Raw genomic sequence first — 27,260 nt, 5'->3', positions numbered from 1 at the left:
TTTATGGTGGCAGTTGTTCTGTATCTTCATTCTCTGCTCATTCCATTTCCCTTCAAGACTTTCATCTCCATCAAATTCTAGACTTTTTCAATTCAATGTTCTACTGGAGGTATAAATTTTCAATCTTTAATGTCAGTTGTATACTTTTTTTTGACATAATTTGGTCAATAATTGCATTTTTGTGTACTATTTTATAGCTGAATTTGTGGGTAATTGTTATAATTTTCTGGGTTAGTTATAAATTATGGGCATTCTCTTCTCCTCTGTTTTATTCCTTTCCTGAATTTTTTTTTTTAAAAATAGGTAGGCGTCCACCATGGACGCCCCACCACCGGTGGAGGCGCCCATGGCAGGCGCTCCACCACATGGTGAGGCGTTTGCCATGGGCGCCTCCACCGGTGGTGGGGCGTTCATGGTGGACGCCTCCCTTAATTTTTTTTTAAAAAAAATTCAAAAAAAAAGAGGCGTCCACCATGGAAGCCCCACCACCGGTGGAGGCGCCCATGGCAGGCGCCTCACCATTTGGTGGAGCGCCTGCCATGAGCGCCTCCACCGGTGGTGGGGAGTCCATGGTGGACGCCCCCTTAATTTTTTTTTAAAAAAATTTCACTGTAAATTGAAAAAAAAAACAGAGGGGGTGATGGTGGGGGTATGTGGTGATGGTATGTCGGGGTAGGTGTTCCAGCGGTGGTGGTGCAGTGGTGTTCCCGCGGTGGTGGTGCGGTGGTGGTTGTGTGGTGGCGCCAATGTTTAATGGTGAGTGGAAGAAGATGGGAGAGAAAGGGGAGGAAGAAAGGTAAAAAATCTGAAAAAATTAGGAAGTGAGTCAAGGGGAGGAGAGAGAAAAAATACAAGTATATAAATATGGTACAAAAATACCGTATTTAGCGCGTTAATAGGAAATTTTAGGGCGGTGTTTAGCAAAACCCATTTTTAACTAGGCTTTCCTTTATTTTCTTTCTTTTTTGTTTAGTTTATTAGATTAAGAATCCCTCAACTTACCCACTTTCCTTTCAATTTCGTTTTCACGGCTCCACCTAAAATTTTTGTTTTCTCTCTCCTCTCTAAACCAGACTTACTCATCTCTGTGCCCTTTTTTTTTCCTACCCTAAGTTTGGACCTTAGACACCCCCTTCAAAAAAAAGATAATAAAAAACGTTCACAAAGCAAGAAAAGGGTACATTTCGATTTAACAAATAACATTAGCTTTTGCCAGTTTGCCTAACCAAAGACCAAAATTTTGTTAAGAGGTAGAGAGAGAAAGTAGAAAAAAGAGGAGAGAGAAAGACACATTCATCAGAACCAAAAATTTCAATTTCAACCTTCCTTTTACTCAAACAACCAACCATGGCATAAAAAAGGTATATTACTATTACATTATTCCTTCCCTTATTTTTTTTAACCTGCATTTTTGTTTATTTTTCATAATTTTTTTGTTTCTGCAATTTTTTGTTGGTTCACCTAATGTTATACCAAGTTATTTTTATTTTTATGTCACGTTCTTTAGCTTTGTTTGGTTTCCCCGCATTTCTAACCCTTGCAACAACCACAGTTATGAGTCACCCTCTTCAAGAAGACAAAAGGGTTTCTTAGGTCTAATCTAATAATGAGTCAAAACTTAAAATAAATAGGGTCTAATACTCCAGAAATCCCTTAATCAATTACTTAATATTAAGATTTAGACTATACCCAGGTAGAAAAAATAATCCTTTTTGAGTTTAGTTGCACAAATTTTTAATTGGGTTATTTTCTCTGATCTGGACCCACCGTTTAAGATCATTTTTAGATCTATGTTAAGGTTTCTACCTGAAATAAGTCGTTTTGTTAATTTAATTTTAGGGTCTTAGTTCAATTTATTTCAAAAGTTTGGAACTTTTTTTTTTGTTTCAGATTTAGGGTTTTGGAGTAGATATTGAAGTTTTTTTTTTAATTTAATCTGGGGCACACTGTAAAAAAACCGTGACATGTGAGTGGAAAATTTGCTTCTGGTGCTGCTGAATTTAAGAGGTACCTGTTACATAACATCAGTTCATTATAAAATTTTTAGTTGCACGAGTTGTTGATGTACTTATTTGTGTTACTAGTTTATGTTCATTAACAATTTAACATGTTAGCTCGGAAAGTTTACACCTTTAGCTCGAAAATTAGCACACTTGAGATTTTATTTTGGGTGGGAATGTGGGATTTGGTTTGTGTCACTGTAAGTCTGTAAGAACAGAACAGCCTGTATAGTTATCTAAGTTACACTTATGACCCAAAAACAAAATATTAAGAGTGACAACAAAAAGAAAATAAAATCCTTACTTTAGTGGATTTTGTGTGACTGCTTGATTAAGATTTTTGCGATCTGAAAAGCGAAATTGGTGCATGCAAGTGATATAGTTTTGTGCTAATTTTGCAAAACTAGGTAGCAATTTGCATTCAGGTACACATTTTCGTTTCGCAAATTAGGTAAAATTGGTTGTGTGTGTGTAAATTAAATGCAAGCTTTCACATTTGGAGTGAAATAGTAAGGCTTCATTTTTATATAAAGTTTTCTGGTTCGTTAGGTTCACCTTCTCCCCTAGCCTCATAATTGTCGATCCCTTTAAGCCAATCAGTTACTGATATGATAATGAGCCCAAAATAGAATTGTGTTATGTGCCTTTGCTTTTCTGCCTTGTTTCTTAGCTTGTGTTGGCTATTACAATTTACATGCTGGATATTTCTATGACAAGCCAGGTGAAAGTTGAACGGAGCTTTAGACATTTCTAGAAGAATACTTGTTCCAAGTATGACTAGTATTGTTGACATGGAGAAGTTGAACAATATTCTCTCTCTCTCTTTCTTTGTGAATAAAATGTTCCACTTAAACTTTTATGTTTGCCGATTTACAACTTTGACCATTATTATTTTGTTTATTTATTAGTATACATTATAAGAAGTCGATGTTTTGAAATATACATTGGGACAAATCCAATAATATTAATGCACAAATTTGACCATTAATATCTTTAATAACATAATATTTAAATTCTTAAAAAAATATAATATTTTGTAAACATATTTTGAGAATTATTTATATAAAATAACGATATATATTTGTACATATTAGTAATTACATATTATCAAAGTTCAATATTTAAATAGTGTAAAGAGTCAGTATGATGCATTCATTAAGAATTGGACGAAGTATTACATAATAATATGTTAGAAATTTGCTAGTAAAAGAAATAGGCTAAAAGTTGTTAATAATTCGAAACTAGGTAAAGTTAAATGTTTCTTTCGAGTTGGCTTTTTAGGTCGAATATTATTAGAAGCTTTTTGTTTTGATTTAATAAATTTGAAAGTTCAATGTTAACTCCTTTAATGCAAATTGACAATTTTTTTTTAAATTTCTAATGTTGTTAATACTAAACTTTGCAATCTAAACAAAACTCCAAATAACTTCAAGAAAATTTTGGACTGGATTTTTCAACTTGAGTACTTCAATTTATTTTAGATTGAATTTCTTTTTTATGTAAATTGTTAAATGAATGAAAAATTGCCGTACTAGAGTACTACCTCCGTTTTTGAAATTGGGATATTTGCTTTTGCACATGGACCTAGGAAAAAGGGAAATTGGTAGAGAGAAGAAGGGTAGAAGTAAAAAATAGATGGTGACCAACTTACCATATAAAGAAAAATGCTATATGTCTTAGTATTAAAAAAAACACCCCTAAATGGCAAAATGTGCCATTAAAAAAAACAGAGAGGGAATATGGTATAGACTGTAGACATATCATGGAATTTATAAGTATTAGAATATCTTCATAATTTTCATGAATGTTTATTTTACTCATCAGTTAAAAATATGTCATTCTACAATATCAAGCCTACATTTTTATACCACTTTATGATATTATTTATAACATTATTGTAAGTCATATTTATTAATACAGAATTTAAAGTAACTTTACAATACCATTGCAATTTCAACTGGATTTATACTTTCTTTGCTCCATATTAAAGGCACACTCATCATGCTAGTATACACATTATGTAGATTTCTTTTATATGAATACACAAATTTTTTTATATGCTAGTCTTTCAACTATCACTAACTTCTCTAATGCTACATTATTATTCAAAATTACGAGATGACATAATCAAAATTTTGTCACTAGACGGCGTCTCCATCACTTTTTCCCTATAGTTGGTTTGCCTTGTACATATGGGTTATAAAATGATTGAGCAAAAATATACAGTCAAAAGTTCCCACATGTTCATTATACGGGGCTATGTTTTCTGTTATTGCTCTTGAATTACATTACATAAGCCGTTGATGTAATGGCTGCTAGCGTGCCATTCGGTTGCTTGTATAAAAAATTAGTGGTCACATGTGAGATTTTCCTCTTCAACTTGCACATATTTGACTACTGAGTTACTTAACACCATTTGCTTACTCTATCCTTGTTATTTATCCAATTCCTTCCCCTTCACTAAGTCATGTGCAACCGAAGTACCAAAAAACATTGTCTTGCTTGTCAAAACTTTTATGTTGTTTAATGATCTGATTCCTGTACTGCATGGACACTGAAAGCTGGCAAGGCTTTTTATAGTTCTTATAATACTGATGTTATGCTAAAATATGTAGGCTCGTTAGAAATGGGCATGGGTCTCATCTAGGCCGTGTCTAGTAAAACCCAAATCTGGACCTGAAACTTAAACCCACCCAGACTATAGGATCCGAAAAATCCAGACCTTCACCAGATCCAATGAGTCTAGCAGGTTTGGCGCTTCAAATGCATACACGATGGTTCTTAAACTTGCAACGAGTTTCTCCTTCTTTTGTTGCTCACTTAAAAGGATGATTAAATTAAATAAAGTTAGCAAACGCTGAGCTAAATCCTCAGTCACCATTGCAAAGTTGCAATAGCTATACATATAAAATTATTCTACTATTCTTGGACAAAACATCCTAAATTGATTCTTACGACGGTATGAGCTTTACTTTATGTTGCAATTTTAATCTGTAATTTAATAATCTGAAATATAGAATCAATAGGATCCATGGGTCAAATTTGGTTCAGGTTTGGGTCTTAAAGATTGAGCGCAGATTCATACCGGATTTTGAACACCTAGATCAAATGTGCCCATGTTCAAGTGGTTCTTAAAAAATTAGACGCAGACTTCTAAAAGTGGGTCGGGTCCGGGGTCCATGCCCATCCCTAGTCCGCTGCGTGTAGTTCTCGTTGTTATTTTTTTAATGTTTATTTCATGCTTAATCTTTCTAGGTTTGCATCAATTACTATAAACGAAAATTGCTGTGTTCATCTCATCTAGCACGTTCTGGTCCTGGATTTAATATGCTAGATGCTAAAGTTAGATTGAGTCTCCAATCAAATGTTATAGGGATTTCTCTGCATTCGCTGGTGTCAGGCCACAATACTTCTGACCCTTCTTACTAATGCTCTGGGAAAGCCTTGTTGGCGGCACTGGGGTTATGGTGACATGCTTTTTTTTTCGGTTGAAATCTTCTTAAAACCTTGGGGTTTCAGGAAGCAATTCAAACTTACTTGAGTTTGAATAAATGTTTTCTACTTACGTAAATGATTTCTTGGTGATATGGAAATTCTAACTTATGCCCTTCACTATGCGAAACATTCCTGTCACTCTCAGGAGAAATCATTCATGGAGATTGTGCAAGATGCAGAATCAAATGTGGGACAAATCTCTTTAGTAGAGAAGAAAGCGGACCACTTTTTGCCGAGTTTGAAAGGGGCCATAGACACAATGGAATGTGATGGTCTGGAGCTAGATGGAGAAGCTATTACATTTGAGGAAAGCTCTAATGGGTCTTCACACTGTGGTTCTGATTTGAATGACCAGAAGTTGTCTGGGGCTGTTCTTGATTATGATGATGATAACCTTGAGGAACAGGTCCTATGTAAAGAAGCTTGCCTTGATTTTCAGAACTCACATGTAGATGTGAACACAATTGACTGTGAGCCCCTTTCTGAAAATAAAGATGAAGAGTTGTCTATATCAGTATCCAAGTGGCCAGAACAAGATGAATCTCTGGCATTATGGGTTAAGGTATGGTTCCTTTCATATTCTTCATGTGATGTCTTGCAGTACATAGCTATTTGAACTCTGCTTTCACATCACACCCACTGTACTGAATGGTAACTTGTTGCGGGATTCTTCTGCTGCTAAATTGTAGGGTTAGTGCTCTGAATTTCTTTTGTGAAGATATTACTTGGTTGTTGAATGTAAGATTAAACAATGGTTCATTATAAAACATTGAAACAGCTTGAGTTCATGATCTTCTATGTGCCCTTTTGTCTTTAGCCCTTCCTTTGAACAAGGGAGACACCCCCTTGGTGTTTTTCTAATCTAATTCTTTATTACTTCTCAGAATATACAAATGTGTTTCAATATGCCTAAATAAGCTGCTTATGGCTTAAAATATAATTTTGTGTATAAATATGTGGCTTTGTACTTAGAAGTTATGTAATTCAATTTTATATCAGATTTTGGAGCTAAATTTTTTTCCCCGTGCTTATATTACTCCGCAAGTATAGTGGCGAGGGAAGTGGCAAGCAGGAATCAAATGCGAGAGGGCTGACTGGCCATTAGCAACTGTGAAAGCAAAACCAACTCATGACAGGAAGAGTTATATTGTTATATTCTTTCCGCACAAAAAGCATTATTCTTGGGCTGATACATTGCTTGTATGTGCAATTGATGAGCTTCCACAACCTATTGCACACCGGTCACATAGAGTTGGAGTTCAACTGGTTGAAGATTTGACTGTTGCACGCCGCTTTATCATGAAAAAGATAGTAATTGGCGTGTTGAATATTGTTGACCAGCTTCCTGTTCAGGTGTCAAATTTATGGTCCTCTTTTCCTCTGATATTCTGTAAAATTTCTCTTCTTAATTCAATTTTTAAATGCCAGTATGTCATCTTTTTGAAACATGCAATACCGTTTATGCCCAAAGGATACCATCATTTGTCCTTGTAGGTAGTTTCATTATTAGCTGTCTTGTAATGGAGCTTCACTTGTTTTAGGTGTTGGTTGAAACTGCTCGTGATGTAGTTGTATGGAGGGAATTTGCTGCGGAGGCTTCTCGCTGTAAAAGTTATCCTGACCTTGGAAGATTGCTCTTGAATCTTCGAAATGTAAACTCCTAATCCTCTGAAGTAATTGGATTTCGTCTTCTGTATGTTAGTCATATCCCATTTCTTTGCTTTATTATTTCCAAATTTCATGGATTTCAGCCAGCTAGGTATCCTGCATCATGAGTATAGTCTGACAAGCTTTTGGAAATGGCTTTATCATCATAGAAAGTCTTTTACTGGAACTTCTTCAGCAGAGTTTGTAAGACATCAGTGTTCCATCATTGAGCCTGCTGTTGGAAGATGCCTGATCCCATGCAGGACAAGCTACTTTTCTGCTCCAAATTGCAGTAGTGCTGCATGAATATAGTGAGGTTTCTGAATCGTGAAGTTAGATGGAAATTGCACATTTTGGGATTGTGGATGGGTGTACCCTGTGATCACCATCTTTATCCTTAGTATAGAGTAAGAGTTGTGCAAACTTGTACTCTCTTCATGCCCAAGAGAGGATGTTAGAATGTTACTGACAACTCACCAGGGTACATGTTACCGACAGACTCACTGGCGTACAAGCAAGCTCCCTTGTTAGCCCTTGAATCCAATAACACATGATCTCAGGGGCTGTTTAGCAAGGGGTTTTCAAGGGAGGATAGGGGATTCAGGAACCTGCATTTTTTTGGGTGCATGTTCGGTTCAGGTTTTTCTTATGTCCCCTTTCCTCCATTTGCCTGAACAAAGTCTCCCAAAGGCCTCTATACTGATTCCTCCATCCATTGAGATTTAAATTCCCCTATTGTGGCCTCGTCAATAATAAAAACTAACTGCAAAATATCAACCTTAATATAAACCCAAAGAGTTTTATTGCCTCAGCAAAGGGGTTAAGTTGGAAGCAGTTGTGGCAGTGCCTGAAGGTGTTGCATTTTCTTGGTATCATGGTGAAAGTACACCGGTGGGAATAGCTAAAAGTATTTTGTTGAGTGATCAATGCCAGTTTGATGTGTGAGCATTGATCGATTCTATCCCAGGTACCGTCGAAATCTCATAGAACTAGGCGCATCACTGGAGAACGTTCCAGAAGTACTGAACTACTCATGACGGGAAAATTAAATCAATGGGCGTGTTGGGATCCATTACATTAGAACATGCAATGGATCTCTCTGTGAAGTTAGAGGCTATATTTAGATGTGGCGCATGAGAAGATTTGAGTCGAGGCCGTGTTATGGAGGAGGATTGATAGACCCTGTAACCCTGGTTGCTGGTTCTTCCTGGAGACCTGCTGGCAACCAAATCATCCATCATAGTTCCAAAATTCAGGAACAAAATCAAATTCCGAGTAGGCACTATTAAAAGTTTACCGGCACAAGCACTACGACTATAATGTTTTCAGCCAATCCTTCGGAGAAGTGAGATTACTTATGAAAGAACTTCAACTCAAAAGAGAGAAAGGTGTTTGTTTCTGTTGTGACAATAAATGGACAATGGGCCACCATGGTCTTCATTTTCCTAAGCGTCCAAGACAAAGTGGAAGATAAGGCTAGGATGAGAATTCTGGTGAGCGGACCTGCAATGACTGCAATTTCCTCGAAGTCATGGAACTGCTAATCCTAAACTAATGAAGTTAGTGAGGAAGATTTGTGGCAATGAGGTTATTGTGATGATTGATCCGGGTCAACCTACATTTTCATTCCGGTGGCCATAATAGAGAATTCGAGTATCCTTGGGCATAGGTACGGCTCTCCGTCTGCAAGGAACTCAGATTTTGGAAGGAGCTGGCTTTGGGGAACTTTAATGTCATCTTGGGGGTGCAATGATTGGAAACGTTAAAAACTAGTGGTGAATAGTTGGAAACCATAGTTCATAAATGTTAAGTAGGGTACTCAACAATGACCATTAGGGGAGATCATTCAGTGTGTTGGTTACTTAGTACAAAGCTTTCTTTAAAGGCCATGATTAGGACTTTAAGAAAGCAGGGGAGAGGAGTATGATTGAATTGAATATTTTGGTGGAGATAGTACCTCAATTGTTGATAAATAATTCAGTAACTGTCCCAGGTGTTTGACATATCTTGGCAACTACCTCCAATGAGGGCTAGGGAGCACTCAATTGTGCTAAAAGAGGGAATACTCGGTCAGTGTATGAACCTTATCAAAAACCCCTGTTTTATGTTTACAAGATATAGCTAAGATATGATAGCAGCAGCAAATAATTATTCTCTCCACTAGTCCTTTCTTTCTCAAGGTCGCGATGTTTCCTTGTGGATTGCAATTTGCAAGGCTCTTACTAAGGAAGTCGTTCCCAACATATGCCCTATCAGTGGTGAGCTATTGGGTAAGCTTTTCAGGTCAAAGGTTTTCTTGAAGCTTGATCTTGAATCGAGTTATCATCAATTCCAAGTTAAACCTGAAGACACCCACAAAATGATGCATATAAGCCACTCCAAAGTCGATACCTCCTACATCCTTGCCTACCAAATTTCTATGAAAAGAGCAGATCACCAGCTAGAGGAACTCAGATAGATAGGCTAAAGATGTATGTGACTACCACGTGCACCATCTAGGTATCTATGTTTGGAGTACACATTAGACTCGGTACCCACATCTCTTCCCATTGGTACCACGAATGCTGCAGAATGGTAGTAAGTAGTAACATAACTACATAAGTGCTATCGGGAAGAGTTATGGTACCAAAATATATGTGGATATTTTTGGGCTGCAATAGGGCGCTGGTAGAATCCATTTAGGACTCTTCTAGATAAATACCAGCACTTGCTCTTCACCACTATTGACCACTAGCGCACCTAATTTGTCACTTCCAAAGAGAAGAAAGCTGTGAGATGATTGAAGATGATGAAGTGAACATGTTCATTGGCTTCAAAGTTCAAGATGGTTGAAATTGTAAGGGCAAATTTGTAGTCCACCAAAACTCCAAAAGTCCATTTTTTATAATTACAGATCACAAACTAACATATTGGGAGAGAAAGAACGAGAAGGGCATGTTCGAGTTCTTGTTGTCTGTAATTTACTGGTGGTAGCTGCAGATAAAAATTCTGACATTGCTTCAAAAACAGTGGCAATTTCTTGTCTGGTGTGGCTCATAACCATGTAGACCTACAGGGATACATATATTTGGCCTCACCTCAGACTCGTTAGTCGCCTACAGGGTTTGGTTGTTCCCTAGGTGGTTATTGAATTCCCAAGCCAGTTTTTGCTTTGAAATGTCATTGAGCTGCCTTTTTATCTACTGAACTGCTATTTGGCCATTTCATTTTGTCTGAATTTTGAGTACTTTTTACTTAAAATAGTGACACACTTTTATTCTGCCTTGCCTTGTAGATGCTGTTACAGAAGTACATTGATGCTAACTGGCTGCGGCATTCTCTCCACCTGTGGGTTGAAAAATGCAAGAATGCTCTTAGTGCTGATTCCATTGAACTTCTGAAGGAGGTAACTTGTTGTTTTAGATGTATTGCCCTGTGTAGCATTGGATGTATATGGCTGTGATGCGATGCGTGTTCACGTGTGTATAGAGATTTGACTGTGTGTTCATACTCAGCAGAGAGTTGAGCTAAAGTGAGGAGACCCCCCAAGTATGAGCAATCCTTGTTATATCAACAGTAAACTGTTATAGCTCACAATTCACAATGCATATTATGAGCTATAAATGTCATTTTGATAAATTTGTTGTAACTTTATGACATTATATCAGACGCATTGTAGAAACATATTGGAGCGTAGAAGTAGATTCCTAATGAGAGTTTTTGTCTCCACTTGCTCTTGATAGTCGACTGCTCTTCCCCTCGCCTCTCTCTATCACTGCCCTCCAAACGGAGATTGAAGAGCTATAGGGAGGTTCCTTGCCCTTTTCTGATGTCGTAAGGCCCTTGTGGGTCTAAGCCATGTAGCAAAGGGTCATGTGTTAATTTTTAGATTATATGAAATGGGACAGGGTAACCCAATAAGAAGGAGAGTTTAGTCCACTTACAAGTCCAAGGAGGTTCCATCCTAAAACCAATTGGTGATAGGAGGAGTAACTCCAAATCTTATAAAGTGGTTTAGTCTCCTCTTTCTCCAATGTAGGACACTCACATGTGGGCATCAATGGGATTCAACATGGGCCTCATGGCTCATAACCATTGTTGATTATTATCCAGAAGGGTCGCCACCTTTGTCTTCGAAGATTGGATTGCTATGGTACTGGTAGGTGCTAGCATCACATGATCCCTCCATTAGCCTCAACACTCAAGACACCTATGGGTTTTCATATTTCATGTTTGGGATTATATATTATTCTCAACATTTAAAAAATCAAAAGAGTTCTATATTGAGAGTTTTTGCTCTTTTCATGTGAGCTGCAGCTGTTAGCCCCTCCCATTGCACATTGTACAAAGAAGTCTTTTTTCATCCATTTCTTTTAACTGGCTAGTATTAATTTGATGTGATAGGTTTTGGGGAGATTCAGATGTATGCAGCCTTCTAAGCTATGTTGCTCAGACTCGGTACCATCGACACGGTATGTTCGTGACGAGCCACTCGGCTATTTTTTGGAATTTTCTCTATTTTTTAGCCCAAAACAAAGTGTCCCACCCATGTCCGAGTGTCGAGGATACGACACGGGTACTTGAGGTGAAATGAAGAGTCTGAGTAACATAGCTTCTAAGCAGTCAATGAATATTAAAGATTTTGCTTCCATAAACCCCACACTTGTTTAGTATGGCAAACATACATTTAGGAGGGTCTAAAAGGACTTCTTTTTTAATGGAAAAGTTTGGGAGAAGGGTGCAAGTAACTAGTACATCTTATTTTTTTTTTAGTAGTATAGCCTCTAGAGGGAGGAACAAAGGATAATGAAATAATACTGATCTTTAACAGGCGCTTTTTGGCTGGATTGTTCCATAATTTGAGCCTGACAAGTATATTTCTATGCTCCGCCACTCTTCAAAATCCATTCTGTTGTGGACTAGAATGCTTCAGCCCTTAGTTTTTAAAAGCGCACCCAAGGCGCGCCTAGGCGCACGGTGAGCCCAGGCAGCGAGCAAAACACATCTGTCAGCCCAGGCGAGGCGAGCAACAAGAGGCGCTCGGAGGCGCGCGCTTCTGGCGCCTTTTGAGGAGGTGCAAGGCGCATGAAGCGTTTGCTTTTTGGGCTGAGGCGTGCGTATGGGTCACGCCCCCCTTTGTTTTTCTTTTTGCACGTTTTTGAATTTTATTTTGCTCGACCCTTCGTTTTTCGCTTGTTGAATGGTAACCCTAGAACGGGCTTAGAAGCACAAATGTCTCGTCTGCCGGTGGTGGCCTCGCTGCTGACCGGCCTGGACCTCGCCAGTGGTCGCCTTTTAAAACTAAGCTTCAGCCTTTAGTGCCTCCTACTCTCTAGGTTTTGGAGTACAAAGCGAAGTGTTTTTCTCAGGAAATTGTGTCCACCACCAATGTCAAATTTTGAACAAAAACATCAATGTTTCGCTGGCTGTTCTTTAATGACGTATTTGCACTCTAAATTAGGGGTTGGCTCAATCTGTTGGGAGTAGGAGTTAATTGCTGCTACAGTTTCAATTAATTTAATCCCAGGAATGAGAGTGATGACCACGATTGAGTTGGTTAGTTTTTACAAGCATTGATGGATGCTAATAAACCATCAGCACCTTTTTTTCTTCCCCTGGAAATCTTTTGCGAAAGTGATGACTAATGAATCCTGGGTAGTGAAAGGTTGTGGAAATTAGAAGGTGCACAAAATGATCTGTAGCTTATATGTGTTGTTAGCCTGAATAGTAGGCCAGGCTACCAGGCGTTACAGTTAAATGTACAATATTTTCATGTTTTGCCATTAATGTGCTACGGGGTTAAGGAATGAACTGTGTGGCCTATACTTTTCTTTTGTGAACCCTTTTTTATTATTTTTTTCTTTTAACAGAAACTCTAAGATCTGGCTCTTGATGTCTCCTATAAGTGGGTTTAGTATTGTTTTTATGTAGTCCTTTTTTTTGCATATCAAGCTTTGGTTGCATTCGAGGCATGAGCTGCTCTCTCTTTCTTTTCTACTCTATCTCCCTCCATAGAAAGACATGCAGATGGTAAAAGGCGAGCAAAAACTGATATGCTACTTAACAAAAAAGGGTTAAAGACATTTCATCTTGCACATTTGTTAACTGGAAAAATTAGAGGTAGCAAGGAATCGACCATTTTCAATACTTGCATGGACAGTTGCTAGCTATATACTTACTCCAACTTTTAATTCATTGCAATGCTTTGACTTTCACAATTGTCAAATCACAACTTTGATATAAATTTGATATTGTGTAAGTGTATATTTAGTTAAGTCAAACATCTTACATACTATAATTTGTTTTGGATGTTAGTCAAAGTTTCCGGTCAAGGGTAGTACATGAATACTGCAGATGTCAAAGTGTATTGAGGCGTTGCATCTATTAAAAAAACGGAGGTTGTATGTATCACCTTGTAACTTGTGTTATGTCTTAGGTGTCATACCATCAAATGATTGTTTTAAAATTATTAATACTTTATCAGTAGCCCCTCCAAAGCTTTAACAGTAAGGCCCTATTCTTTCGGACTTATTTTCAGTTCATTTGGACTTATTTTCAGTTCATTTGGACTTATTTTCACTTCAGTTACTTCTGCAATTCGGTTTCTCTCAGTCTAAAAGAACGAGGCCTAACCCATTGATGACTGATAGTAACCCATTGATGCTTATCAATACCTCATATACGTACTTGTGAATAATCACATTATCGATTAATGGTGTGGCAGAACATATTATGATTGTATATATTTATTTACTCCCTTTGCCTTTGTTGCTTACCCCATTTGCCTTTTCGCGGTCTCTAAGACGCATTTGTGACCATTAATATCTTTTATTACGTATTAAAAAGTTACAAAAATTTGATATCTGGAACTACGCATAACAAGGAATCTCACAAGATCCACATGATGATGTTTTCCTTAATATCTTTTATTACGTATTAAAAAGTTATAAAAATTTGATATCTGGAACTACGCGTAACAAGGAATCTCACAAGATCCACATGATGATGTTTTCCTTATATATCAACGTGAATTTAAATTACAGAAGTTTGACAAGCAAATGGGGTAAAACAATAAGGGACAGAGGAGTATCTATGTAACCATCTGTTTACATATAGGGAAAGTCGAGATCTGGTGAGAAGGGGTCATAAGGTGAGAACTTTGAAGGAATTAGTGCTACCACATTTTCGCTTTAGAGTTACAACACTTCTCACATAGATTACACGATAATAAATTTTGTGTCACAAAAATTATCAAACTTTTTTTTCTTTTGAGGTTAGATTTACATCACTTATCATTTAGAGTTACAACACTTCTCACATAGATTACACGATAATAAATTTTGTTTCACAAAAATTATCAAACTTTTTTTTCTTTTGAGGTTAGATTTACATCACTTGTCAATTAGTTTTACATCTCGTTCTCACTTGTCTCACGAGAAAGCCTTCTTACGTGAACTTGATTATGAGCGTTCCCGTATGCGTGTATGTGGGTGTGTGTCCGCGTGCGTGCATGTGCGCGTGCATGTATGTGTGTGTGTATGTGCACGTGCGTGCATGTGGTATGCGTGTGTGTATGTGCGGGTGTGTCCAGTGTGTGTGTGTGCGCGCGCGCCTGCATATGTGTGTGTGCGTGCATGTTTGTGCACGTGTGTGTGTGCGCGCGCGCTTGTGTGTGCTTGAGTGTGCGTGTGTATGTGTGTTGTGTGTGTGTGGAAAGAGATTTTAGATCACAGGCAAGGATGTTACTTATGCTGTTGAAAATAGAGCTTAGTGGCTAAGTTTGGACGTGGTTGTTGGGGGCTGATGGTGGGACTAGGAGTCTAGGACTAGTAGGATTAGCACAAAGCTTGGAATAAAAAAAAAAAGAATCAAATTAATGAATATCAGCTTTAAATGAAACTGGTAGAAAGGAGCTGTTTATCAGAGAACGGAATACAGTTAGGTCTTGATCACAGGTCTCATCTGGGGTGTAGCTTTCTAGAGGTCTCAGTTTTTTTATATGCTTATTGTTGCCAAAACTATAAGCTTTAGCAGATACACGTAATGGAACACAAAGGGGGGGGGGGGGGGATGCGCAAGGACAGGTTAGAACAAGCTTGGTAGGTTAACAGAAAAAGCAGCTGTATGGGTCCATGTAGTGGCTTTACATATTTAACTGACTAAATGGTCAAGTTCTGTGCATAACGCTAATTCGAAAACGTACTGTGAACTTGTAGCTATGTGATAGCCATTAAATGGATGGTTTTGAAAGCCGTGGTGCCGAACTTTGACAGTTATACTTAATGACGAAAGCCATTTCACCTGTTATGACGTTGTACTATTTCTTTTTGAGTATAGAAATGTTTAAAACTTCTAGTTTTGCCTCTACAAAAGTTTAGAACTTTTTATCTTCCTAAAATTATAGGGTTGTTAAATGTGTAGTTTCATATTTCTATTTTAACTAGCAATAAATGTTTAGATCAATTTAAAGTATATTATGATATTAAGGTTCTCTTGTTTGGAAAGTTGAACTTCTGAACCGATTCTGCTGCCTTGGTTGCTATACTTCATTGTGAGGAGTGACTGACTACTAATAAAATCTAACATTTCCTGAGTCTTGCTGGCGCAATTGTGCCATGTATCTTGGCATTATGATTGAATTGCTGGGTCTATGTATGCATGGATTGGTGTGACAAACCACCACTGTTCTTTGTGTCCCATGGCCTTACCATATTCACCATAATTTGTTAGTTGTTGTTGGGACCCTTTTGCCATTATATGTCTTTGGCTTTCTCTGTGTTTGAAACAAGAGCAAAGTAATATCTATAAGGAATGTACCTTTGAAGTGTTTGAGTCAATAACATTTAAGGAGCCTTCCATCAACTTTGTCTTTGCTTATGTTTCTATTTGTACGTTTTATTGCTTCAGGAACTAGTGAATTCTATTTTGTGGAATGAAGTTAACAGCCTCCGAGATACTCAGGGTCCACCTGCATTAGGTTGTGAGTGGAAGATGTGGAAGCATGAAGTAATGAAAAGTTTCTCAATCACAAATTCAGCGGCAAGTGGTGGAGTTATAGATCAGCCAAGCAAAAATGGCATACAACATATCAGTGTAAGTCCATCGATGACAAGTCTTCCAATTAGTCGGAAGAGACCTAAGCTTGAAGTTCGCCGAGCAGAGTCACATAACTCAGTAGTTGAAAATAAGAGCTGTCAGGAAAATGCTGTTTTTGAGATTGACTCTGCATTTTTTACTGGTCAGAGCACTATGACTGCCGAGAATGCTCTTTTGCCTCCTGAAGAGGCACTCTTTGGCCCAAGAATTGTGCAAACCACCTCGCAGAGCAATGCCTTGAACAGATGGGATCAGGTTGTGGCTGATACTTCAAATACAGAGTCAACCGAGAAAGAAGATGGTAAATTGCAACCTATTAATGGAGTGCTTGAGGCAAAATCCGCATCTGCTAAAGTTAAGAATCGGCAATGCATTGCTTTTATCGAGGCTAAGGGAAGACAATGTGTCAGGTGGGCCAATGATGGCGATGATTACTGTTGTGTTCATTTGGCGTCTCGTTTTGTAGCGCATACAGTCAAAACAGAGGTCACTTCCCCTGCTGAAGCATATATGTGTCAAGGAACTACCACTCAAGGTACCAGGTGCAAACATCGCTCTCTTCCAGGTACCTCATTTTGTAAAAAACACCGCCCCCATGATGATGGAACGATACCTCCAAGTTCACCTGGAAGTCAGCTGAAGAGAAAGCATGATGAGCTTCTAGACATGTCCGAGTACACATCTAAGGATGTTGTCATGGTTCAGGTAGCTCAAAGATCTCCCAAAGAGCATTTGACCACACCTATGGAGGGAAATGCCTCTAATGAAGGGAAAAGTGTTATCGCAATGGCTGAACAATTTGTTGAGGGTTCTAACACTAAGGATATAGACATAGCTTTCTGTGTCGGATTGGGTATGCATGAGGGTCCTGCTAGTTGTCTAGAAATCCCCAAGCGTCATTCATTGTACTGTGAGAAGCATATACCAAGCTGGCTGAAACGTGCTAGAAATGGTAAGAGTAGGATAATCTCAAAAGAAGTATTTGTGGATCTTCTGAGGACATGTTCTTCCCAGAAGCAAAAAGTGCATTTGCATCAAGCATGTGAACTTTTCTACAAGCTCCTGAAAAGCATATTATCCTTGAGAAACCAAGTTCCTAAAGAGATTCAATTTCAGTGGGCGATTTCTGAAGCTTCTAAAGATCTACATGTTGCTGAACTTTTAATTAAGTTGGTTTCCACAGAAAAAGAGAGGCTCACAAGGATATGGGGGTTTAATCTGGACAAGGATGCACAAGTTTCCTCCTCTGCTGTGGATGAACAAGCTCTGGTGCCTTTTGAAGAGGAGGCTGATGATGATGGAAGTTTCAAGTGTAAAATTTGCTCTGAAGAGTTCTCTGATGATCAAGCACTTGGAACTCACTGGATTGATAGTCATAATAAGGAAGCACAATGGCTTTTTAGGGGATATGCTTGCGCAATTTGTCTTGATTCTTTCACAAACAGGAAGGTTCTTGAGACACATGTACAGGATAGACACCATGCTCAGTTTGTTGAGCACTGCATGCTTATCCAGTGTATTCCTTGTGGTAGCCATTTTGGTAATCCTGAGGAGCTATGGTCACATGTTCTTTCTGTTCATACAGAGGGTTTTAGACAGTCAAAAAGTGGGAACAACGGTCACCAATATGTGGGTTCGCAGCATAAACCTATTCCATTGAAATCTGCCTGTGTTGATAATTCTGAGAGTCAGAGCAGTGTACGAAAGTATATTTGTAGATTTTGCGAGTTGAAGTTTGATCTGCTACCTGATTTAGGTCGGCACCATCAAGCAGCTCATATGGGACCAAGTTTGGTCAACTCTCGTCCAAAAAAGAAAGGTCTCCGCTTTTATGCTTATAGACTAAAGTCAGGAAGACTAAGCCGTCCTCGATTAAAAAAGGGTCTTGGTGGAGTATCTTATAGACTCAGAAATAAGGGCAGCATAGGTTTAAAGAAACGATTACAGCCTGTTAATCCTATAGGTGCTGGAGGAATAAATGTGCAGTCACATGTAATGGATACTGCAAGTCTAGTTAGACTAACCGAGGGTCAGTGCTCAGCTATTGCAAAAATGTTGTCATCTGAAGCTCAGAAAACAAGAGCTCGCCCTAGTAATCATGAAATCATATCTATTGCTCGCTCTGCTTGCTGCAAGGTTAGCGTTCAGAAGTCTCTGGAGGAGCAATATGGAGAATTACCTGAACGCTTACACTTAAAAGCTGCTAAGCTTTGCAGTGAACATAATACTCCAGTAGATTGGCATCAGGAGGGGTTTAAATGTTCGAAAGGATGCAAACCAATGGAAGATCAAAATTTCGGGTCAGTTATTCCTTGTCCCATTAATGACAATGGAATGTTTAAAACATTTTCGTCAAACCCAGAACAGGAGGATTGTGAAATGGATGAGTGTCACTTTGTCTTACATCCACCACAATTTAGGTGGAGGCATTTGCAGACGACTATTATCTTGTGTGATGATATAAGTTTTGGACAAGAAAGGGTGCGAATTCCTTGTGTTGTAGACAAAAACCTGATAGAATCACTTCATAATCCGACATTTGGCTTTGATGGGAAAGTTATTTTCATGCCCTGGGAGAGCTTTACATATAAGACTAAGCCACTATACAAAAAACCTCTTGATGTCAATATGCAGGTACCTTCAAGCAGCTCTTGTTATATGTTAATTCTTGAAACTTCAATCTATTACCTAGCTTCATATCTTGGCAAAAATGTTTCCTACTTGAAAAATGTTTGCTGTCTGTTCCCTTTATATTGGTTAAAGTTGTTCCCCTAATGGCTTTTTTTTCAGCTTGTCAGTAGGGATGAATTATATGGAAAACAGAGAAAAGGGAGTAGTAAATAACTTTCTGCATTTATTTTCACATTATCTATCGGAATCGGTAGTATTTGGATGGATTAGTATTGTTTTTTTTTTTCTTTTCAATTTTGCAAATATCACTTTCTTTTCCTCCCATGTTGCATAATTTGCGTGGAAATAGAGTTAATTACATAGGCCTGTTCAGTGTACCTTATAATAAGTTCAATTCAGTGAAAATAAGTTTGGTTCAGCAAAGATCAATTCTTTGTAGTTAATATAGGTCCAGTTTAGCAAAATTCAGTTCACTTCAGTAATAATCAGTAAAGTATATAAGAGAAAACAATAGGGAAAGTAAAACTAAGTTCGATTTAGCAAAAATAAGTTAAGTTAAACTAAGTTTATTTAGGAATAATAAGTCCACTTCAGTAAAATTCAGGTGATGTGAACAAGGCTAATCAAATTGAGTTTCCTTCATATTCTTCTAATAATTTCATAATTGGCTAACCAAATTGAGTATCTTTTTTCTCAATTCTTACCAACTAAAGCAAACAATATATTTACTACTTTCTTTTCGCTTCCCTTCTTTTGTCTTCACTCTGCTTCTCTTTCCTTCTTTTCTTTCTAATAAACTTTACAAGCTATGTCGTCTTCAGAAGAAGCTGGACCTTTTTATGCTCTTCAGATTAAGATCTGTTGACTTTTTCTCGGGAAGGGATTGTGTCAGCGCTTTGATCAGGAAAGATCAGCCACTTGTATAAATTTGAAATTTTATGTGTGTTTTTAAAGGTATTTGTTACCTGTAACTACTTACTAAAGGAATTAGGAGTGCATCAGACAACGCAGCTATACATCCAAGCCCCTATGGTTCTCAGAATGTTTTGATGCTATCTTGTGTACTCATTGGGAGTAATTTATTCCAATAGTCAGGTTGCCTGCTAGATATGCTATCCATTCAAGTGGTGTATCAGAAGTTTAGTCTACTTTTTTTTGATAAAATTTCTGAAGCAATATTGCTTATGCAAGAATCGTTGTGGAACACAGCAAAGGTTGGTCAATCCCTCTAGTATATGCAGAACAATCATATTGAGGTTAAGGCTTTTCAGCATGCAATAAATTTTAAGCGTTCCTGCTGCTCTTACATCTACAATGGGAAACAAGAGATCGTTTAATATATCATTTTTACTTTGTCCTCGAGACAGCGACAGTTTCCACGCAAAAATATTTTCACTTACTTTTAGAGTTCATTTGAGTTTTGGTGAAAGAACCAATATTGCCCTTTGGGTTTGAGAAGTCCAATTGTTCACTCAGAATTAGGATTTCATAGCCAAATCATCCTCACTAATGACAAAGCTAACGCCATTAGTTTTTTTTTTAAAACCTTTCCCCTGTTCCTCTCTGTCTTTCACTTTTGAAAATTCACCGCCAGTTTCTTTGGCATTTGTTACACCTTCTTTCCATGGTTTGAAGAGCTGTTGTACCTCAAAGGAAGGGAGATACAAAAGGGGTGAGATTCAGGAATTGCTTGAAATGTGAGATTGTAGGGGTTAACATAAGGGCAAATGGTAAATTAATTTTGGGTTGTAGTTTTTTTAGGGTGTTTATGTCAAAGCATGTGATTGAAGTTTGATGAGAGACATGGGGAAGGTGGTAATTTGTGGAGGAAGAGGAGAAGATCATGGCTCTTACTCTCGCCATCACTTGATGTCATGCATAGTGGTTGACTATGATGTGAAAATCAAAATGGGCGTTAAGTATTGTAATAGTCTTCTTGAAAAATTAATCAGACCCTGTTTGTAGATTAACTTCTGCTTTTACTTGTTTTATGTGCAAATCACACTAATTGATTGAATAGTTTCCCAAAGAAGTTTCGCTACTTTCTTGGATCCTTGTTGTAGTTCCTGCTTTGTCAGTATTTCATCTACTAGTGTTTATCAGATCCATCTTTGGGAAAATTGACTGTAATCACTTGTGTAGATTTAGTTGGTTTAACCTGTGCAGGATTACTCTCCTAAGATTTAAGGAACATTGAGTTAATAATTCCCACTCAACTGACTCTTTTGTTTTGGTCTGGCTGTATTTTTGGAATGCTCATTTTTTATTTGTGTCTGCAAAGTGGTGCATATTCTTGACTGAGTAACAAGATTTTGAGCTATATGAGATTCTAGTTGTTGGTTAGTAGTTGTTACTCCTTTTATTTGGGAGTAAGATGCACAGCTATTTGGCACATAGTAAGAAAAGGAGGATGATGAGGAGAAAGAGTGCAAGTCATATGTGGCAACTATTATTAAGAGAGAGAAGTATATAGAATCCCTAATCTTCTCACAAGTTCCGATAATTGGCATGTTAACTAGTTTAATTGGTCCTCATTTTCACAACCACTTGAAGACTGCTTCAAATTGTAAACCACTGTAAGACTCCATATATATTATGTAGTTTAACTTTTGAAATTGAGGAATACTTCTCTGCTAGAGACACAGAACACCCAGGTGGCTGGATTATCACCGACCTATCCTGAGGAATCTGTTCTTTTTTCTATTTGAGAATAAATTCATAGAACGATTGAGCATGGTTTTAAATTCCGAAATCTGTTCTTTAGGATTTGGCTGTCTTGACATCTGTTCATGTTGTGATAAGCCTTTCTGATGTTGGATCCGTCTTTAACTCTATTTTAACATCTTACCTCTCAGCCTGAACAATCTGTGCCTCACGAGTCAAGACCTATGAGGCATTCTTTCATATATGTGCATGAAGGGGTGGAGCTGCCTTTATGGTGGTGGGGTCATTTGGTTGCACTTGAATTTCAAATTTTGGGAATTTTTCTAATAATGATCGGGATTTTTTGACGTTTCTTTTGTAAAATTGATGACTTGAACCTAGTTAAAACTTACTAATTTTGTTTTGACCCAACTAAATATGTTTACTAGATCTGCCACTATGTGCATCATATAGTTCCCTTTTTCTTTTCCTGGTCAAATTGTGGGACTGACATGGAATCTTTTTGAAATCAGAAGCACAAACATATCTCTGTTCAGGGAAATGCACATCTAGGTTTTATTTTACTAAGCAAGTTTATGAGTGTTGATTGATGGTTTATCAAAACATTTTGCAACCTGTTGTAAATTCCTGTAGAACATTTTTGTGGAAGCATGTGATGTCATTCTTGGATTTAGGCATCAGAGATGCATGTTTCTGACTTTCTGTTTCTTTTTTTAATACTTAGTATATGTGTGAATTAATGAATTAGGCTCAATTTTGTGCTTACCAAAAGCTTTGCCTTGCTTTCTCTTACCTTACCTCTAGTAGATTATTTTCTTCTACATTGAGAAAGAAAAGGATTGATTTATTATAATTTCTTTTATGATTAACTTCTCTTCTTGCTTTCATATTTGCAGTTAGGGTGTGGCTGTTCACTTTCAACTTGCTGTCCTGAGACATGTGATCATGTCTACCTGTTCAACAATGACTATGAGTATGCAAAGGATATAGATGGAAAGCTCATGGAAGGAAGACTCCCTTATGATGATAAAGGCCGACTTGTTCTTGAGGTAAATGATTATATAGATTATATTCCTTTACGTGTTGATTTTTTTGTTATTTTTTTGGTGTGGAGCTGATTTTTTAAACTTGTACTTCTAAAATTGATTTTGGCTTTGTCAAGACCTTTCAGATTCCTCTTTGTTATTCTTTGCTTTTAGACTTTTAGTTAAGGCTAATATGTGGTGGATGCCCTTTCAATTTTTCTGTGTGGTTGTGTTTGCTCTTCAGTTTATTTATCTTGAATGTTGGTGTTTATTTTGATCAATCTAAGTCTTGGATATGCTAAATGGTTTGTCTTTTATGTAATCATATTTTTTTCCCTCTTTTGCAATATGCAGGATAATTATCTTGTCTACGAATGCAATAACTTGTGTCAGTGCAGTAGCAAATGCAGAAATAGGGTTTTGCAGAACGGGATTAGAGTGAAAATGGAAGTGTACAAAACAGAGAAGAAGGTATTTTTCGAAGGAGATTTTGACATTGTTTAGGAGTTTGAAGCATCAGCTGACTCTTTAAGTTTTATTGATAGGGTTGGGCAGTCCGAGCCTGTGAAACAATTTTGCGTGGTACCTTTGTATGTGAATATGTTGGTGAAGTTTTAGATAAACAGGAAGCCAATCAAAGGCGCAAAAGGTTCATGACATAAACCTATTTGTCTTCAGCTTCTAGAAAATTCACTACCATGCATTTGCTGAAGTCTTTTGTGTTGTAGGTGCGGAAAAGAAGGCTATGATTATTTTATTGACATGGATACCCATATACAGCACTTGAATGCAGTGACGGAAGGGCAAGTCAACTATGTCATTGATGCCACGAGATATGGAAACATTTCGCGGCTCATAAATCACAGGTGTGAGGAAGCAGCAGTCTAAACATATCACGTTGTCTTTCTCGTAAATCATTTTAAAGTTTAGATCTCTTTTGGATTGCACTTTTTCTGATAGGGCCCACATAATATGCCTCTGATGAGTACTCCCTCCGTCTCATTTTATAGTTCCCGTTTCACTTTGGGCACGGGAATTAAGGAAACAATAATTATTATGTACTTGCACTGGGAGTTGTGTTTTTTGGAATTATTGTGATAAAAAATGAAAAAGAATTAGAACATTATATGGGTGGGCATGTAAAAAGATGAGAGTAAAGTAAAAAAATGTTTTTTTATATCCAACCAATGAGATTGAATGAACATTAAATGAGGGTGTCAAAAACCCATGTGAAAAGGTGGAGAGAGAATAAAAAGTAATGTTCAAAAATGGAAATAAGATAAATGGGAACAATATTTTGGGACACCCAAAATGGAATATGAGAACTATAAAATGGGACGAAGGGAGTATGATGCAAGATTTTACGCTGTATGTTGTGTGATTGTATTGTTAAAGTCATTCTTATATACATGTGTGTGCGCTATATATTATACATTGTGGTTTGCCTGTGAGATTGATTTTGCACGCGTTGGGAGTGCTTTGTTTTCTTGTATTATTGGTATAATTACGTGGCCTTGAATCTCAGACATATGTCATTACAAGAAGAAATCGGCTTGTTTTAGAACTCATGGAGTCATTGATGTGCATGTGACTTGGGATAGCCTAAAGATACTCTTCTTGTATTCCTTTTCTTGGTGTCTACGATATCTAGTGTGACTCTTGAGGCTTTTATTTAATTCTAAGACATGGTGTTATTAGGTGAGACAAAATTTTGGTTGGTGAGAATGATGAGTATATTTTCCCCATTTTGGCTAGTGAGAATCATGACTTATATTTTCCTAAAGTGCCTGCCTTCAGACAGAAAACTATAGGTAAACAGCTAAATTATTGAACGACAGGTGGTGCGTTATCATAAATGATGCTATTAGTAATCTTGGGGGATTCTATTCACTTGCAATAAACAGTTTCTGAGAAACAATTGAGGTATACAGTTACATCAAATTTAACAAAATGTTGATGCTACTAACAATTTGGGGGGTTGGGCTTCTATTCACTTGGAATAAACATTTTTTGAGGAACACTTGAGGTATCCAGTTTAGATCACATTTAACAATCTAGATACCTTCTAATTATGATGAAGCATATGTATATGTTGTCAGCTTTATGTTTGCAACAATTTTTTCCTTGACTCGTTCTTCTCTTATATTGACTTGATGCTTAATTTTCTTATTGTGCTTGTTTGTATAGCTGCTGTCCAAACCTTGAAAGTCACCTTGTTCTTGTGGAAAGCATGGATTTTCAACTTGCCCATGTTGGTTTCTATGCAAAGCAAAATGTAAGTGGGCCTTTTTTTTTGGTTCAAGGTACTCATAAGATAAATAATTTACTCTTCTTTCGTTCTTTATCCCCACATTTTCATATGAAGGCCATGCTTGGGATGTGGAAAATCATTCTATAATTTTATGTTAATTAATCTATTATGTACAAGTATTTTGGGAAGGTAGTTTGCTACAATATCCATGTCGGAGATGGGTACGTGTTCAAGTGTCCAACTTGGCTATTTCATGAAAGTTTTTCATGAGGTTGGCCCTGATAAAGTGCTAAGGTTCCCACTCCCATGTCGGAGTTTGAGGCAAGACGAAAAATCCAAGTATTGTTGGGTTCCTTTATCCCCTTCAGGGCACGATTGGATTTGGGTTAATCAATAAGGGGCTAATTAGGATGAGATGTATTTATGTGCTGTAAGAAGGCATGACTAGTGATAGTGGAAAGGAGGAAGGGGGAGTACCCTCATTTTGGGGTGGTGGCGGCTTGGTGGGTTACTACTTTACCCCAAAAATGAGGGTAGTAAAACACCCATTTATCCTCCTACTTGCACAATCACTATCCGGTCTCATCTATCACCGTCATTTTTCTTATATTTTCTCCTATTACGCCTTGATTCATTATGTTTAATCTAAGATGTTTTTGTAATAGGTAATAGATAGTAGTAATGATAATGAATCTATATGTAATTTTGTAAAAATGGTCTTGCGCCAATCCCCATGGTAAAGAAACTTCATTCCCAAACAAGTTTTTTTTCTTCATAGAATTCTATTTCCGCTGAATACTCGATACTACCTCTAAGGTGGCAAGGGTTATACATGTATAAAATGAGGTACTCTGGAATACCATGTATATTAATCATAGTTTTATGAAAAAGGTACCTATAAATTTATTACCTTTACCATCATTTTATTTTAATAGCTGACGGGCCATTAGGGTAAGTATTTAATGCTACGCAGGGTTAATAGGTTCCTTCACCAACTAGTTCCTTGTTTTATCCCCTAATTGATACTTTATTACCCTCTTGTTCCAAGCATGGCCTATTAATGACCAGCAATCTGTTGTTTTTTCTTTTTCTTTTTCCTAATCTTCATTGCTGTCATTAACTTCTGTATATTCCAGCAGATAGCTGCTGGGGAAGAACTGTGTTATGACTATCACTACGAGCTACAGGCTGGAGATGGATTCCCCTGCTTGTGCGGAGCTTCTAATTGTAGGGGTCGCCTTCACTGACGAGTGATGATAATATTATCATCGATTAGGCAGTCAATTCGTACCAATGAAGCTGCTTCGAAGGGCCTTTGATATGGAGTTTGTGGTTGTACTGCTAACTCTTCCATTGACTTCTTGGGCAGAGCTGACTGATCCCTTGTTTGGAGCGTATGATGCCTTCTTGTAAATTAATTGTTCCATTCTCTCTTCTCTCTTTCAGATTCTTTTGTATATACAATCTTCCATTAATCTCTGTTATGCTTCATTTGTTCCTTTCAAGTAGAGTAATGTAGAAATTTTCTTATTATCTCTAGGAATATTTTAGGTAGCTTTGATTTCCTTCTTTTTTCCATCATTGATCTTTCCGGAGGGATAATTAGCTCAATGCGACTAGTCATTCACCCATGTGATTTTAGCTTCGGCAATCTTTTACATATTATTTGTCCCTTATTTGTCTGCCTGATAGCTTCTTTGCAGGATCGAAAGGGCAAATTAATGGCTCCGGCGAGATCGGAATAACAGAATGTTCAAGTTGTGGCATGTAGAAGAGTTTGTACTTTCGTGCAGAGATACTGGAGATAACAAGTCAGTTATTTGTATGTTGAATCATCAGGGGATAGTTTGTTTCATTGTACATTTGCAGAAAGATGTGATTTTGGAGGATTGTTTTACATGCTTTCATTGCACGTTTGCAGAAAGGTGTGCAGTTTCAGTTGTTAACCCTGCTTTTACACACTTTTATACTTATACTTATCTCTCCCTCCCATTTTATACTCCATTTGTCTCCCAATAAATTTCCCATTTTTCCAGTGCACGTTTACCCATACATGTTTTATATTGTTAATATCTATAATTACATATTATAAAATTATAAAAGTTTGATTTTCATAATGTATACAATGAGACAAATCAAATTAGATTTCACGTGACAATGTTTTATTTTTTTTAATATATTGGAATTTTTTTTGAGGATTTTCTTTACATATGAATAGTGTCCAAATTAGAAATGTGAAATTAATTAAGGACAAAGGGAGTATCTCACAAGTAACGACATTAACATTATCTAACTATGCTTCATCATCTACCTTCATCAATAACATTAGATACCATACATTAAAGGGACCATGCATTCAAAGCAGAGTTAAGTGCAGCATTAGTAAGAAAGGGGTTTGGAGCAATTAGCCATGGGGTTTCTCCTTTACTTTTTCAGAGATGGATTGCCTTCATGTTTCCTTAACGTTATTAT

At 37.3% G+C, this 27,260-nt stretch overlaps 1 protein-coding gene across 9 annotated transcripts; it reads left to right on the top strand.

Annotated features, from left to right (window-relative positions):
• Positions 1 to 985: 985 nt before the first annotated feature.
• On the top strand, positions 986 to 26,823 carry LOC104895983 (histone-lysine N-methyltransferase SUVR5). 9 transcript variants are annotated; one of them, XM_048645811.2, is made up of 13 exons: positions 986 to 1,361; positions 2,722 to 2,771; positions 5,641 to 6,057; positions 6,546 to 6,848; positions 7,037 to 7,147; positions 10,417 to 10,527; positions 16,029 to 18,851; positions 22,409 to 22,561; positions 22,892 to 23,008; positions 23,083 to 23,186; positions 23,266 to 23,403; positions 24,725 to 24,812; positions 25,925 to 26,419. In XM_048645811.2, the coding sequence occupies exons 3-13, from the start codon at positions 5,653 to 5,655 to the stop codon at positions 26,033 to 26,035; spliced, it is 4,464 nt and encodes a 1,487-aa protein (XP_048501768.1). In that variant the 5' UTR covers positions 986 to 1,361; positions 2,722 to 2,771; positions 5,641 to 5,652; the 3' UTR covers positions 26,036 to 26,419. The 9 variants fall into 9 exon arrangements, 7 of the variants coding, with proteins under 7 accessions (XP_048501768.1, XP_048501765.1, XP_048501766.1 ...); XM_048645808.2 differs by lacking the exon at positions 2,722 to 2,771; XM_048645809.2 differs by lacking the exons at positions 986 to 1,361; positions 2,722 to 2,771 and adding an exon at positions 1,411 to 2,007.
• Positions 26,824 to 27,260: the final 437 nt, after the last annotated feature.

Source organism: Beta vulgaris, chromosome 6, assembly GCF_026745355.1.
Source record: "Beta vulgaris subsp. vulgaris cultivar EL10 chromosome 6, EL10.2, whole genome shotgun sequence".
Lineage (NCBI taxonomy): Eukaryota > Viridiplantae > Streptophyta > Magnoliopsida > Caryophyllales > Amaranthaceae > Beta > Beta vulgaris.
This window is presented reverse-complemented; position numbering and strand designations above follow the sequence as displayed.

Bases quoted from the DNA above. Each gene is read 5' to 3' on its own strand.
- LOC104895983 (XM_010682638.4), top strand. From the start codon at position 5,587: ATGGAAATTCTAACTTATGCCCTTCACTATGCGAAACATTCCTGTCAC. The intron at 10,528-16,028 runs GTAACTTGTTGT...TTATTGCTTCAG, and splicing joins CCATTGAACTTCTGAAGGAG to GAACTAGTGAATTCTATTTT. The intron at 18,852-22,408 runs GTACCTTCAAGC...TCATATTTGCAG, and splicing joins CTCTTGATGTCAATATGCAG to TTAGGGTGTGGCTGTTCACT.